Source organism: Silurus meridionalis, chromosome 28 (assembly GCF_014805685.1).
Source record: "Silurus meridionalis isolate SWU-2019-XX chromosome 28, ASM1480568v1, whole genome shotgun sequence".
Classification (NCBI taxonomy): domain Eukaryota; kingdom Metazoa; phylum Chordata; class Actinopteri; order Siluriformes; family Siluridae; genus Silurus; species Silurus meridionalis.
Window position 1 is genome coordinate 872,389 of NC_060911.1, and position 15,112 is coordinate 887,500.

At 39.9% G+C, this 15,112-nt stretch overlaps 2 protein-coding genes across 3 annotated transcripts in view; both read right to left on the reverse strand.

Annotated features, from left to right (window-relative positions):
* Positions 1-774: 774 nt before the first annotated feature.
* LOC124381118 (stimulated by retinoic acid gene 6 protein-like) lies at positions 775-12,136 on the reverse strand. The gene is made up of 19 exons (XM_046842500.1): positions 12,018-12,136; positions 11,428-11,456; positions 10,500-10,572; positions 10,118-10,218; positions 9,270-9,400; positions 8,989-9,109; positions 7,896-7,986; positions 7,699-7,812; positions 7,448-7,509; positions 7,270-7,381; positions 6,893-6,992; positions 6,264-6,339; positions 5,904-5,982; positions 3,187-3,235; positions 2,978-3,095; positions 2,480-2,599; positions 2,157-2,320; positions 1,173-1,307; positions 775-1,056 (listed from the first exon to the last, which is right to left on the reverse strand). The coding sequence occupies exons 1-19, from the start codon at positions 12,042-12,044 to the stop codon at positions 788-790; spliced, it is 1,971 nt and encodes a 656-aa protein (XP_046698456.1). The 5' UTR covers positions 12,045-12,136; the 3' UTR covers positions 775-787.
* A 2,064-nt stretch (positions 12,137-14,200) lies between these two features.
* LOC124381119 (stimulated by retinoic acid gene 6 protein-like) overlaps positions 14,201-15,112 on the reverse strand; it is a 13,907-nt gene continuing 12,995 nt past the window's right edge. For both annotated transcript variants that reach the window (XM_046842501.1, XM_046842504.1), the window contains one exon: positions 14,201-14,888. In XM_046842501.1, coding sequence (XP_046698457.1) covers positions 14,737-14,888 — 152 coding nt within the window. In that variant the 3' untranslated portion in view covers positions 14,201-14,736. The remainder of the gene's footprint in view (positions 14,889-15,112) is intronic.

The following is a 15,112-nucleotide window of genomic DNA, read 5'->3' on the forward strand; positions in this document are numbered from 1 at the left end:
CTACATACAGTACACTACAGACTACATATCCTTTACACACACACACTACATATACACTACAGACTACATATACACTACACACACTACATATACAGTACACTACAGACTACATATTCTTTACACACACTACATATACACTACACACACTACACACACTAGACTACATATACACTACACACACTACATATACAATACACTACAGACTACATATACACTACACACACTACACACACTACATATGCACTACAGACTACACATACACTTCACACTTCGAGCTCACAAACTGAGAGGAAGTGGTTCACAATAACTGGAATGCAGTCTTGGTGTTAAGTGTGTGTGTGTGTGTGTGTGTGTGTGTGTGTTAGTGCTGATAAGAGATGGTGTCTGTAAATCATTGAAAAGTGTGTGTGTGTAATTCATGTAGATGAACATGGGAAGTAATTTGTCAGTTCTCACACTGGAGTAATGATGAAAACACAAAGGTTATCGCTAGTCGCTAACTTTAGCACGGGAGGTTATTGTGATGAAAAGAATCATGTTTTATTTAAACATTACAAAATTCTGTATAAAAAGATAAAAAACACACGTCTTCAGCAAAACAATTAAATAAACAAATCGTGTGTTAGCTGACTAACATTAACACAGCAGAGTTTAAGAGCTAGCAGTAGAATAAAAATGATCTTCTAGGACGTTTTCTTACCCATAATTATACATTTCCTGAAGTGAAAAAAAACTGTGACAATACAACAAACAAATAACAGTTTCAACAGGTTTCAGCAGGTCTTCCTCAGGTTTCAGCAGGGTTTCCAAAGGTTCCAGCAGGGTTTCCAAAGTTTCCAGCAGGGTTTCCAAAGGTTCCAGCAGGGTTTCCAAAGTTTTCTGCAGACCCATGTGCTGTTTTTCTGACAGTATTTGTGATGGCCCAGGCGTAGGCGAGTTCTGCCTCTTTGTCATTCGCTTGCTTGTGCTTCTTTCTCAGCAGGATGAGTTTTGGGTTCCTCAGGAGTGTGTACACCACATGCCAGCGAATGTGAACCCGGTCCTTCACTTGATGTTCTGGAGAACATAACAGATCATAACACTGTTTGTAAGGAGATCAGGGCAGGAGACATGGCTGGATACTCACTTCAGTGTGAGTTCATGTTTGGAGAAAGGTTAATCTCGCATCTTACCTGAATTTAAGCGCGTGTACTGGCCGTCTCTGAGACTCTTTGAAGTGTGTTTGAGCAGCAGGTGGCAGAAACACACCAGCACCGGATTAGTGTGATAATGATCTGCCATGATCATTCCCACCCACATACAATAACCTGAGGAACCAACAAGAGAACCAACAAATATGGTTTAGTGACCTTCATCTCGCTAGGGACAAAATCTGTAGCTTTTTTCTGTTATCACTTTTACATGTTATTGCAGCTTTTACCCCCACTGGTCAGTGTGAATAGTGGATTGTGATTGGATGGAGGTTCAGGTGTGAATAGTGGATTGTGATTGGATGCAAGTTCAGGTGTGAATAGTGGATTGTGATTGGATGCAAGTTCAGGTGTGAATAGTGGATTGTGATTGGATGGAGGTTCACGTGTAAATAGTGGGTTGTGATTGGATGCTGGTTCGGGTGTGAATAGTGGATTGTGATTGGATGCCGGTTCAGGTGTGAATAGTGGATTGTGATTGGATGCCGGTTCGGGTGTGAATAGTGGTTTGTGATTGGATGGAGGTTCAGGTGTGAATAGTGGATTGTGATTGGATGCCGGTTCGGGTGTGAATAGTGGTTTGTGATTGGATGGAGGTTCATGTGTGAATAGTGGATTGTGATTGGATGCCGGTTCGGGTGGGAATAGTGGTTTGTGATTGGATGGAGGTTCAGGTGTGAGGCCTGGGAAGTACACAATTATAATGCGCTCTGCTTCACATCAAGCCTTTAATCACCTCCACATTTTGCAGTAAAACCCTGTAGCTCTGGATTAACCCCTTACATTTACGATATAAAAATCGATTACCGGAGATTTTCTCACTGAGTTCTGGTCAGTTAAAAGATATTAAATGAGGTGCATTAGCTAATTATAACAGTTTGCTGGAATCAAGATGGGTTTTGTTTTAGCTGTGCCTTCAGAACAACAAACAACTGAAAAATTAAAAAGGGAAAACTACAGTCGTACTCAAGTCCAGACTCTCGAAGCCTTCTGGCATTATCGTCCGCTCAATGCGTGACACCAACATCAGACCCACGACAGCACTTTTTATTATGCGAAGCACACAGCTCATCATACCCATCATCATGTTTATAAAGAAGAAGAAGTAGTTGAAGTTATGGAAGGCCTTCCTGTGGAGGACAGAGGGACAGGAGATAGGTAAAGAAGCCTGAGTTATCCAGAGTTATCCGGTTATCTGGAGATCCTGAGCTAGTTTAAATCAGAACTGAAAGTGGAATCTACTTGCTATGCTTGGTTTCTCTAATAAACATGATTAGCGTTCATGTTACCTGTTGTTGAGTGCTAGTGGCTTTACTTCATCGTTTTCTGACTGTTTGTCTTGCATGAAAAAGAAATGCCCTAGCAGGCGCTGTAGCCCCATCAGAGCCAGCAGGATGAAAATATTCGATCTGGTTAAAATATAAAACACAAAATGATGAAGCTGTGATTGTAAATGCACTTTTCTCTGAACTCTGTGAATAAATTCTAACATGATTTTTACATCACAACTTCACACTGTGTACACAATTACACATTTACACATGAGAAATAAAGCTAACAAGCATTCAAGGGCCAGCAGGATAGGAGGATACTCCCTGCCCTTGGAAAAAGAATGTAATGGAGAGATGGATGAATGGACTCATGAATGAATGAAGGGATGGACTGATGGATAGATGGATAGACTGGTGAATGCACTAATGAACACAGGGACTGGTGGACAGATAAGTGAATGGGTAGAAGGATAGATGAATAGATAGACTGATGGATGGATGAATTTATGGACATACAGACTGATGGCCATCCATGACAGCCATTCAAGAAAGCTGTTTTCCTGTATGGGTAAAATAACCAGATACACGAACATCAGGACGATCATGAACATTGCCATGTGAACGATCACATAACCTGCAACAGATTTTTTAATTAAAAAACATAAGAACTTTAGGTACAAAGGTGTAGAAACAAATAATTATGTAACTTACAGTAACACACTTACCCCACAGGGAGAAGGCGATCTGATAGCCAGGATACTTCAAAAGCCCCATCTGGAGAAAGGATGATAATTTATTAACTTTATTTTATTACATTTATAATGCTGAAATTATCTATGTATCTATCTTTTTGTAATTGAATGCTACAAAGATAATAATGATTTTCCTTTTCTGGACTCTAAGGCTAGCATTCTCAACACCCACTAACACCCACAACACACACTTTAATACACTCTGACCAAACATTACCTCAACAAACACAACTTCAACACTCAACACGTCAACAAACACAACTTTAACAAACAGTACTTCAAAACACAGAACTTTATAAAACATTATCTCAACACAAATTTCCTCAACAAACGCAACTTCAACTAACATTACCTTAACACACACTACCTCAACAAATATTACTTCAACACTCAATACCCCAACAAACACAACTTCAACTAACATTACCTCAACACAAAGAACTTCACCAAACATTATCTCAACACATACTACCTCAACAAACATTACTTCAACACCCACTACCTCAACAAACATTACTTCAACACTCAATACTTTAACAAAGACAACTTCAACAAACATTACCTCAACACATACAACTTCATCAAACATTACCATAACAGACACTTAGGAAACATTACCTCAACACAAACTACCTCAACAAACATTACATCAATATACATTACACTACCTCAACAAACATTACCTCAACACACATTACTTTAACACTCAATACATTACCTCAACAAACATTATATCCGTATACATTACCTCAACAAACATTATATCCGTATACATTACCTCAACAAACATTATATCCGTATACATTACCTCAACAAACATTATATCCGTATACATTACCTCAACAAACATTATATCAGTATACATTACCTCAACAAACATTATATCCAGTATACATTACCTCAACAAACATTATATCAGTATACATTACCTCAACAAACATTATATCCAGATACATTACCTCAAACATTATATCCGTATACATTACCTCAACAAACATTATATCAGTATACATTACCTCAACAAACATTATATCCGTGTACATTACCTCAACAAACATTATATCAGTATACATTACCTCAACAAACATTATATCAGTATACATTACCTCAACAAACATTATATCCGTGTACATTACCTCAACAAACATTATATCCAGTATACATTACCTCAACAAACATTATATCCAGTATACATTACCTCAACAAACATTATATCAGTATACATTACCTCAACAAACATTATATCCGTATACATTACCTCAACAAACATTATATCAGTATACATTACCTCAACAAACATTATATCCGTATACATTACCTCAACAAACATTATATCCGTATACATTACCTCAACAAACATTATATCCGTACATTACCTCAACAAACATTATATCCGTATACATTACCTCAACAAACATTATATCAGTATACATTACCTCAACAAACATTATATCAGTATACATTACCTCAACAAACATTATATCCGTATACATTACCTCAACACACACCACCAGACAACTTCAACATGAAAAGTTTTAAGAGATTAAAACAAGATACTGCACTTATGACCAGGTGACCCAATACTTTTGGCAATATAGTGTAGTATTCTACTGACATAAAAATAAATAAAAGTTTGCCTAATTCCTACTTTTCTTGCAATTCTGACTTTGTGACTATATTTATAAACATCCAACATTTCTGGTGCATCCACTGGTAACCATGTTGTGGGCAGGAAGTTTGCTGTTGGTGTATGGATGAGGCTCGTCTGCTTCATCTGTCTGGTTGCGTTTCCTCCAGAGAGGATGGTTAGACAAAGTTCTTTGGGGAAGGATTTGTTTGATACCATGCAATTCTATTGTTTGTATCCCATTTCGTTTTTAATGTGTAAAACTTTCTGGCACTACACAGGGGTGATGTTACCCGATTGGCTAAAAAAGTCAATTGTGAGAAATAAAGTCATAATTAGGCCCATTTTTTTGTCGGACATGGGCTTCCATATGAATCTTCTCCTCGCCCCTTGCTTTTTTCACTTTCCTTCTTTTTTTATCCTGCAGCATCTTTTGTGTCTACCTGTCCAGAGTTTAGTGGGTGGTGCGTGAGTAATAATGGTCCGTGGGAAACACAGTGCTCCTTGTGTAGTTAAATAAAATAAATGAAGCATATAATTACTTAAGTTATTTGAGAAATTATTTCGATTTGAGAAATTAGATTCCTTGCTATTACTTTTTGTGTTTTGATGCAAACAGCACAAACAAAAAGAAATGTTTTATTTATCATTTTCTATCAGTTACAGATTTTATTTTCTTCTGTAGTAATAGCTAACATGTTTTTTTGTACAGTAATCCCCCTGATTATTTATGGAGCAAATGCAATTCTGCGATAAACCGAGGCGTGAGAGTTGAAGCGCTCTAATGCGGGGATTACTGTATTTATCAATTTATCATTTTTTTTAGATTTAATGCCCCCTAGTGTCCAGACGGTCCATACGCTTGGTCTACGCTCCACATTCTTGTGAATGACTGTACAGACTGTACTTAGAGCAGGAAAGAGGAAGGGGAATAGTTTTTCAGTTATAAGTAAAAATAGCTTTAGATCCTCAATGTGAGCACCATGGTTTTGGGAAAGTGTATGTTGTAATGTTCTCTCTCCACTCTGGGTCCCTCACGTGATCACCAGGACCCTTTACTCACCACTCCTTGAGCAGGATTCAGCTTGTATTTCTTTGGCAAGAATAGTTTTTTTCCAGCTCGTAGTAATTTCATGTGTTTCCTGTCAGAGAGGAGGAAGGAAATGAAATGAAAAAAAGAAGTGGTTAAAATCTGATAAAAAGCTACGAGTGTGTAATACACTTCAGGTCAGTAGATACAAGCTCAGGGTGGGTTCAGTCTCACTACTAATGTGGATATGAAATGTTTTTCCCTGTAACAGTCAATTGAAGTTTTTTTTTTATTCTTTCTTTAATAAATGATCATCATCATCATCATTCAGTGATTATACTGCAGCCACACCGTATTCATGGTATCTCTGCTGTGGTATGTTCAGGGCCGTACCTGTAAGACAGCAAAACCTGACTGATGTGAAAGAAAGATGAGATCGTGGCACATGCTGCTGAGATATACCAGGAGCCTGAAAACAAAACACCATCATCATCATCATCATCATCATCATCATTACATCATGTAGCACACGAGTTAATGACGTCTAATCACCTGAACCTGTTTCACAACTAAATTTGACATTTAAACCAATCAATCAATTAAAGAAAGAAAAGATAGAGAGAGAAATAAAGAGATAAAAAGTGAGGGAGAGGGAGAGATGGAGAGAGAGAGAGAGAGAGAGAGAGAGAGAGAGAGAGAGAGAGAGAGAGAGAGAGAGAGAGAGAGAGAGAGAGAGAGAGAGAGAGAGAGAGAGAGAGGAGAGAGAGAGAGAGAGAGAGAGAGGAGAGAGAGAGAGGAGAGAGAGAGAGAGAGAGAGAGGGATAGAGAGAGAGAGAGAGAGAGAGAGAGAGAGAGAGAGAGAGAGAGAGAGAGAGAGAGAGAGAGAGAGAGAGAGAGAGAGAGAGAGAGAGAGAGAGAGAGAGAGAGAGAGAGAGAGAGAGAGAGAGAGAGAGAGAGAGAGAGAGAGAGAGAGAGAGAGAGAGAGAGAGAGAGAGAGAGAGAGAGAGAGAGAGAGAGCTTACATAAGATGTAGTTCAGGTGTATGTTGAAGGACATGCGAAGTGCAAATGCTTCAACGAATGCTGACAACCACCAGAAAATAATCTGCTCAATTGTTAATATCTACAAATGAAAACACACACACACACACAAACACACACACACACACACACACACACACACACATACACACACACATACACACACACACACACAAACTACACCAAACAGAAAACTCGGATATCAAAAATAAATAAATCAGGAAGAGAAAACTATAAAAGCAGTACAGACGTGATCAGAGAACAACAAACCATCAGACACTGTCAATCAAACAGATAAATGGCTCACACTTACACACACACACACACACACACACACACACACACACACACACACCCACCATGTACACTCCATAGACAGAGAGCACGACGGTGGCGATGATCCTGTTTGGGAATTTAAAATACGGATCCCATTCATAAACTTTTCTCTGGAACCAGCTCTTCTGCACAGACCTGCAGGGTTCAACCAGGGTTAATCTGTGTGTGTGTGTGTGTGTGTGTGTGTGTGTGTCTACATACCTTTCAGCAGGCTTTGTCAATAAACACTGTACATGTTTGTACTCGTGCTTCTTCACTTCATCCTGCAGAATTCCACAAATTAACAGTAATATTCACACACACACACACACACACACACACACACACACACACACACACACACACACACACACCAGAGTTATCACAGATAAATCTTGAATATTACCCGAATAGCATTTAAAAACCACCTGCTATGTGGTATATGTGTGTGTGTGTGTGTGTGTGAGAGAGACCTCCTGAGTGTGATTCCTCAGCCGTTTCTGCACGCCTTTAACTATGATGGATCCAAAGCGACACACCAGGAATCCCAAGCACAGTATCTGTGGTACTTGATACACCAGCACACGCTGGAACATGTTTAACACGTGAGTCTGAAATCATGTTATCCGAGTAAAAAATATAAAAATCCCGCGCATGGACGATCATTTACCCGATTGTCCCACGGCTCGTCTTCTGAATAATCAGTTGAATCAAATGCAGGTACGCTACAGCTGATGAAGAACCACAGCTGTAGAATAAACCTGGCATCACACACACACACACACACACACACACACACACACACACACACACACACACACACACAACTTTAAATAAATGCATTTTGCTCTTTGCATCATTATAGTAAGCTCTGATGAAGATTATTTATTTGATGTATTAGAGGAATGTAACACATTGAAAATTCACCCAAACTAAATCCAGATGTTTATCGCCGTGGCTTCAAAACTGACCGCAGAAAAAACGGATTTCCACAATAAACCGACGCCACCCAAAAAATGCTTTTTTTAATTGTTTAAGCCGTAAATCATCCTCTCGCACTCTTTAAACACACAGAAAACATTTGCAACAATAATTATGTGTAGAAATATAGAATATTAACAGTGAGTTCTGTACAGTGCTGTAGCGTAGCCTATTCGTAGTTTCTCTGCTTGTTGAAGTGTTTTATGACGGATGAGTTAAAGATACACGTCACTGCATTCTTTATTTTCATTGGCTGATTCTGGTGACGTATGTCTTCAACTCTACCCTTTTTCTGATGTCAGAGGAAACTACAACCAACAAATAAGCGGAAAGTTTCCGTAACGCTTCTAATTTCTTATGATGAACTGAAATCGGAACCAAATCGCGAATCTAAACAGTTCAGTGTCCAATTGAAAATCGCGATGAACTGAGGGACGACTCTACAGCCAAATCTAACAGATTTCTGGACTCCCTCGGTACTGGATTACAGAATAAATACAGTACGGAATGACTTTTGCGCCAGTCAGAATGAATCCAACTTCTTCAAGAAACTATTCAAAATATACAGCGAGAAAAAACCACTCTCTGAACTTCACAAAATAAGAAAAATGCAGCACTGCTCCAGTTTTCCTTTGCACTCTGTAGGTGTCCTTTTCAATTTCAGAAATGTATTTCTCACTGTATATTTCAGACAAAACAACGACCTTGATGGTCACACACTTTCCTTCAGTTGAGTGCAGAAGGAGAAGACAGGAGTGTGGAGAAAGACCCAGGAGACTCACCAGGAGAAAGAAAAGAGCAGCCCCAAGACTCCTCCGAGCAGCCGCTGTGGTGTAGAGAGGCAGGCGAATAACGGCATGCAGGTGATACTCACAATCAGCAACATGATCAGAACCTCCAACACTGCAGCGCACACACACACACACACACACACACACACATACACACACACATTAATTACTAATTGTTTATTATTATTATTATTATTGTTTATAAACTCATTAGAGTAATGGTCATTGTTAGAGCCCAGTGTAAGCAGCTGATGCATAATGTGTTTAAACACTTTTTAAATATGGCGGCAGGTTCAGGTGCGTCTTGCTGACGATGATCAGGTTTAGGGCGAACGGAGTCACGGCACCAAAGGCAAACGCGTAAGACCAGCGGTTCTGCATCTTCCCAGTGAAGTCCAGCGGTCTGAGGAACACCAAGAAAACGTGTTTCTGCTTTAACGTAATTTTTACTGCTTCAAAGTCTTTATTCTCAGTAAATAATGTGTGTGTGTGTGTGTGTGTGTGTGTGTGTGTGTGTGTGTGTGTGTGTGTGAACTTCTGTGAAGTGACCTTTCCACAGTCTCTGCTCCTTTTTCACCTACCCCAGTCCACAAATGCCTGTGGTCTCACCTGGCCATGGACTTTGTCATTAGTCCCTGTTGGTTTTGGATTTAGACACTCAGATGCTGATTTCTGCCTAACTTGGTTAACTAGAACGTTCCATGCTCTCCTGTGTTCTGTGTGCATGTGGAACTGTGCTACTGTCTTCTGCTTTTTTGAAGTATCATTAAAGATGTTTACTTTAACTCTCTGCAGGTTAGAAGCAGCTTCAGCAGCCAGGTATCAGATACGCCTCGTCTTTTACTGAGTCACGGGAATCAGAGTCGTTTTATTTATGGAGATTTATTTATGGATATGCAGCTTAGTGGTTAAAGCATTGGTTTTTAAATCAGAAGGTCTTGAGTTCAAACCCAAAGCCCCTCCAAGCACCCACTCCTGGGCCCATGAGCGAGGCCCTTAATTACTCGGTTGTATGAATGAGATAAATCGATCTGTATATTGGTGTCTGTAAAATGTCAGAAATGTAAATTCATTCAGATTTACGGATAAAATAAAAAAACACAATAAGCTACAAACTGACACAATGAATCCCATTCGTCCACTCAGACACGGTATTCTCCTCTCCCAGTCATACAGCTTCCTCCTGCGCTCCACACACGACAGCAGGACTATAATACACACCTGCACAACACACACACACACACACACACACACACACACACACACACACACGGAAATATGTCAGTACAATTAATTATCAATAACACTTTTAAAGTTGTTGTTCTACAGAATGAATCAACACCGTCTGAGCAGAGTGCAGGATTCAGTAGAGTGTGGAAGCAGGACAGACAGATCAGAGGGTGTGATGATGAACTCACAGACACACATTCACATTGAAAAATCAGGAATAAAGGGATATGGAGATGAAGAAATGAAGGAGAGAAGGAGTGAAGGAGACTCACAGATGGCAGCAGACTCAGTGGTATGGACATTTCATTATACCATGTACAGCTCTGCCAAAAGTGGGTTTTATTACTAAAGGAAAAAAAGGTCAAAATAAGACATTAATAACAACAAGAAAATCTGAGTGATCCCTAAGTGTTCCCTGAGTGATCCCCAAGTGTTCCCTGAGTGATCCCCAAGTGTTCCCTGAGTGTTCCCTGAGTGATCCCCAAGTGTTCCATGAGTGATCCCTAAGTGTTCCTTGAGTGATCCCAAAGTGTTCCCTGAGTGATCCCTAAGTGTTCCCTGAGTGATCCCTAAATGTGTTCCCTGAGTGATCCCAAAGTGTTCCCTGAGTGATCCCTAAATGTGTTCCCTGAGTGATCCCCAAGTGTTCCATGAGTGATCCCTAAGTGTTCCTTGAGTGATCCCTAAGTGTTCCCTGAGTGATCCCTAAGTGTTCCCTGAGTGTTCCATTAGTGATCCCAAAGTGTTCCCTGAGTGATCCCTAAGTGTTCCCTAATATTCCCAAAGTGATGCCGGTTCCTGGGATCCCCATCAGTCACATTCTCCATTCATTTATGGACTTTAAAATTACAATCATACAATCATTTCTTTCTTCTGGTAAATAATGTAGAGATGAAGATGAGGTTGACGTTGGTGGAGATGATGATAAGGATGAAGTTGGTGGAGATGATAATGAGGATGAAGTTGGTGAAGATGATGATAAGGATGAAGTTGGTGGAGATGATGATGAGGATGAAGCTGGTGGAGATGATGATGAGGATGAAGTTGGTGGAGATGATGATGGTGATATAATAAATATGATAATAAGGGTAAAGTAATGCATGATGATGAAGATGATGAAAATGGTGATGAGATGTTAGATGAAGTGGAAAATAGGGATGATGAAGGTGATGCTGTTGGTGATGATGATTGCATACTCACGTGGGGTCTGATAAATGATCCAGGCTCTCCTGTGAGAAGAAGAAATGGATCAGAGCTGATGAACAATGATCTACAAAACTCAGAGCCTAAAAAGCTCTTCAGAATTATAAGGATCACACACACACACACACACGCACACACACACACACACACACACACACACACACACACACAGACGTTTCCACAAATGTCTTTAAACAATAACGTGGCTGAGTGGAAAAAAACTTTTTTTGTCTGAATGAAACATTAGATTCGGATCTGAATCCAGACACAAAACTTTTTTTTAAATAATGACGTCACAGTCATGATAAACACATTCGTCATTAATTATGTGTAATTAAATGGTAATTAAAGTTTTTTCCACTAAACAGATTCATCCGAATCCAAACTTTTCCCGAACTACAAACACCACAAAGAACTAACCCTCGAGTTCACGGGAAGCTGTGAAACATCTGGAACATCTGAACTGAACAGTTCCCGCAAAAGAAACACACATACTTCATTCCAAACCTTCTCCTTCTCCTTCTCCTTCTCCGAGCTTCTCTACACTTCATCCAAACACAAAACACACACCAGAAATTCCCACTCACATAGTCTTTCATTCTGTCCTCCTTCATCTCTCTCTTCTAGAAGATCACAACTTAAATATTTTTCTCTTTGTGTGCGCGCATGTGTGTGTGTGTGTGTGTGTGTGCGCGCGCATGTGTGTGTTGTGTGTGTTTGTGTTTTTTTGTGGGTGTAACAGAACCGAAGCCCACCTCCAGGAAACCCGGTTAAAATGAACTAATTCAGGCAACCAGCAGAGGGACACACACACGCACGCACGCACACACACAGACAGACAGACAGACAGAGACACACACACACACACACACACACACACACACACACACACACTTGTCTATTATTGTTATTTATTAAAAATATTATAATTTTTTGTAGCTGTTCTGCAGATATTTGTTAATTGCCTCAAAAAAAATCATAACTTTTTTCTTTACTTAATCATTAAAAAAAGCAATAAAATATATATAACATTTTTTAAAACAATTTTGTTACATTTAAAAAAACTGTATTATAAAAATCTGTTTCAGGTTTTATATTTTTATTAATGAAAAGAATAAAAATATCAACACAAACTGACACTGATGTGTGCAAACAGAACACAAATGAGAGCAGGAGATTTTCTCTTCTATTCTTTACAGAGAGATCAGTCTCTGTCTGTTAATGCGACTGCTTCAGTTTTTATACAGGTCTCACTGGTGTCCCATTTCTTAAAAACCTTAACACAAACGTTTTCTCAGAATTCCTCCATTTTATAAAAGTTTGCCGTCATTGTGTTTATTGGATAATACCGCTGGATGGTATTGACTGATGTATTTCTAATTTCTTCTCATTTTGATGATTTTGACTCACAGCTGATAAAACCCCACAATTCAGTATCAGAAAATGAGAATATTGTGAGAAAGTTGAATATTGGAGACTCGTGATGTCTCACTCTAATCATCTCATTAACTCCAAACACCTGCTCAGGTTTCCTGAGTCTTTACATGGCGTCTCAGTCTGGTTCAGGCTCCACAATCATGGGGGAAAACTGCTGACTCGACAGTTCTCCAGAAGACGATCATTGACCCCCTGCACATGGAGGGTGAGATCCAAAAGATCATCACTAAAGAAGCTGCTGTTCACAGACTGCTGGATCCAAACACATTGATGGAAATTTAAATGGAAAAAAAAATGTGGTAGAAAAAGATGAATCGAAGCAGATTCAAGAATTTGTGGAGATTCATAAAGAGTGGACTGCAGCTGGAGTCAGTGCTTCAGGAGCCTCCACACACAGACGTCTCCATGAGCTACAACTAACTCATTCCTCGTGTTGAGCAGCTCCTGAACCAGAGACGACGTCAGAGGTGTCTTACCTGGACAAAGCACCAAAAGGTCTGGACTGTTGCTCAGTGGGACAAAGTCGTCTTTTCAGATGAAAATTTAGCATTTCATTTGGAAATCAGGGTCCCAGAGTCTGGAAGAAGAAAAAGAGAGGAGAAGCACAGAATCCAAGCTGCTGGAGGTCCAGTGTAAAGTTCACACAGTCAGTGGTGGTTTGGGGAGTCGTGTCATCTGCTGGTGTTGGTCCACTGTGTTTTATCAGGTCCATGTTCAGCACAGCCATCTACCAGGAAGTTCTAGAGCACTTCATGCTTCCCTCTGCTGACCAGCTTTATGGAGATGCTGATTTCATTTTTCAAGAAGGATCTGGCACACTGCCAAAAACTCACTACACACACACACTCACATAACACTCACTCACACACACACACACACACACACACTCACATAACACTCACTCACAATACACTCGCACTACACACACACACACACACACACAACACTCACACACTATACTCGCACTACACACACACACACACACACACTCACTTACAATACACTTGCACTACACCCACACACCCACACACACTCACATAACACTCACACACTGTCCTCACACACACACACACACACACACTTAGACTACACACACTACACGCAAAATGAGTGTGTGCATGTAGTGTGAGTGAAGTGTGAGTGTTATGCGAGTGTAGTGTGTGTGTTGTGTGAGTGGAGTAAGTGTATGTGTGTGTGTGTGTGTGTGTGTGTGTGTGTGTGTGTGTGTGTGTCTGTGTAGTGGAAGTTTCAGGAAGTTTCTGCAGCCAGGGTTGTCCTGCACCAGGATGTAAAGTCTCCTTGGAGAAGTTGGAAGCAGCACAAAACCTTTGTTATAGAAGTGTTTTATTGAAGCTTCAGTGTACATCAAGGTTTTAAAACTTCTATCATTAAGACCTCCATCTGAACCTTCTCTCAAAACTCGCCACTACCTCAGAGCCGAGATCGGATTACAGATGTCACCTAGCAACACATAGCAACCCCTCCCCCCCCCACACATACAAACACTAAGAGGATGTAAATTGCAGAGGTTTTTCCAATGTACACATTTCAGAAGCTTCGATTCTTCATCTGAAAAAATCCTAAAAAATGTTTCATATTGTTAAAATAAATATTTTTTAATATCAAATTATGAGTAGAACAGGTTCTAGGAACCTTCAGTAAACATCAGCAAATCTGTATTTATTACTGTATGAAATGGATTAAACTACTCAAGTCACACACATTCATTCATTTGCATAAAATCCACCCCCAAACCCCATATAAGGTAAACAGTCCTCCTCTAATGAGACTGGTTCCTGAGAGTGATGTCATGTGATTAAGATGTTTTGACGTGAGTATCTGAACGTTTCTCCGTGGGGCGTAGTCCTTTTACACGCTGTTAGAGACGGCCCAGGCGAAGGTGTACTCCAGGTCTTTAGCTTTCTGCCTGTCTTGCTTCCTCATCAGGATGAGTTTGGGGTTCCTCACGAGGGTGTACATGAGGTTCCAGCGGATGCGGACTCGCTCTTTCACGCGAGCTTCTGGAACACAGAATTCACACGTCAGAGATTTTTATTCGGAATTTGCATTTCATTCACAAATCGAAATTACGGATCCAAATACATGAGAGAAAAGTCCCAGGGTTTCCATTACGCTCCACGAGTTCTCTGCTCTGGATAGTGAAGAGCATGGAGCAGTTATTAATGACTCGAATTTATATTTTTGCTGAACGAGATCCAAAGATTCAAGTAAGTAGTATCCAATA

Bases quoted from the DNA above. Each gene is read 5' to 3' on its own strand.
- LOC124381118 (XM_046842500.1), bottom strand. From the start codon at position 12,044: ATGAAGGAGGACAGAATGAAAGACTAT. The intron at 10,219-10,499 runs GTGAGTCTCCTT...TGTGTTGTGCAG, and splicing joins CACTGAGTCTGCTGCCATCT to GTGTGTATTATAGTCCTGCT. The intron at 6,993-7,269 runs GTGGGTGTGTGT...TTTCATTTGTAG, and splicing joins CTGTCTATGGAGTGTACATG to ATATTAACAATTGAGCAGAT.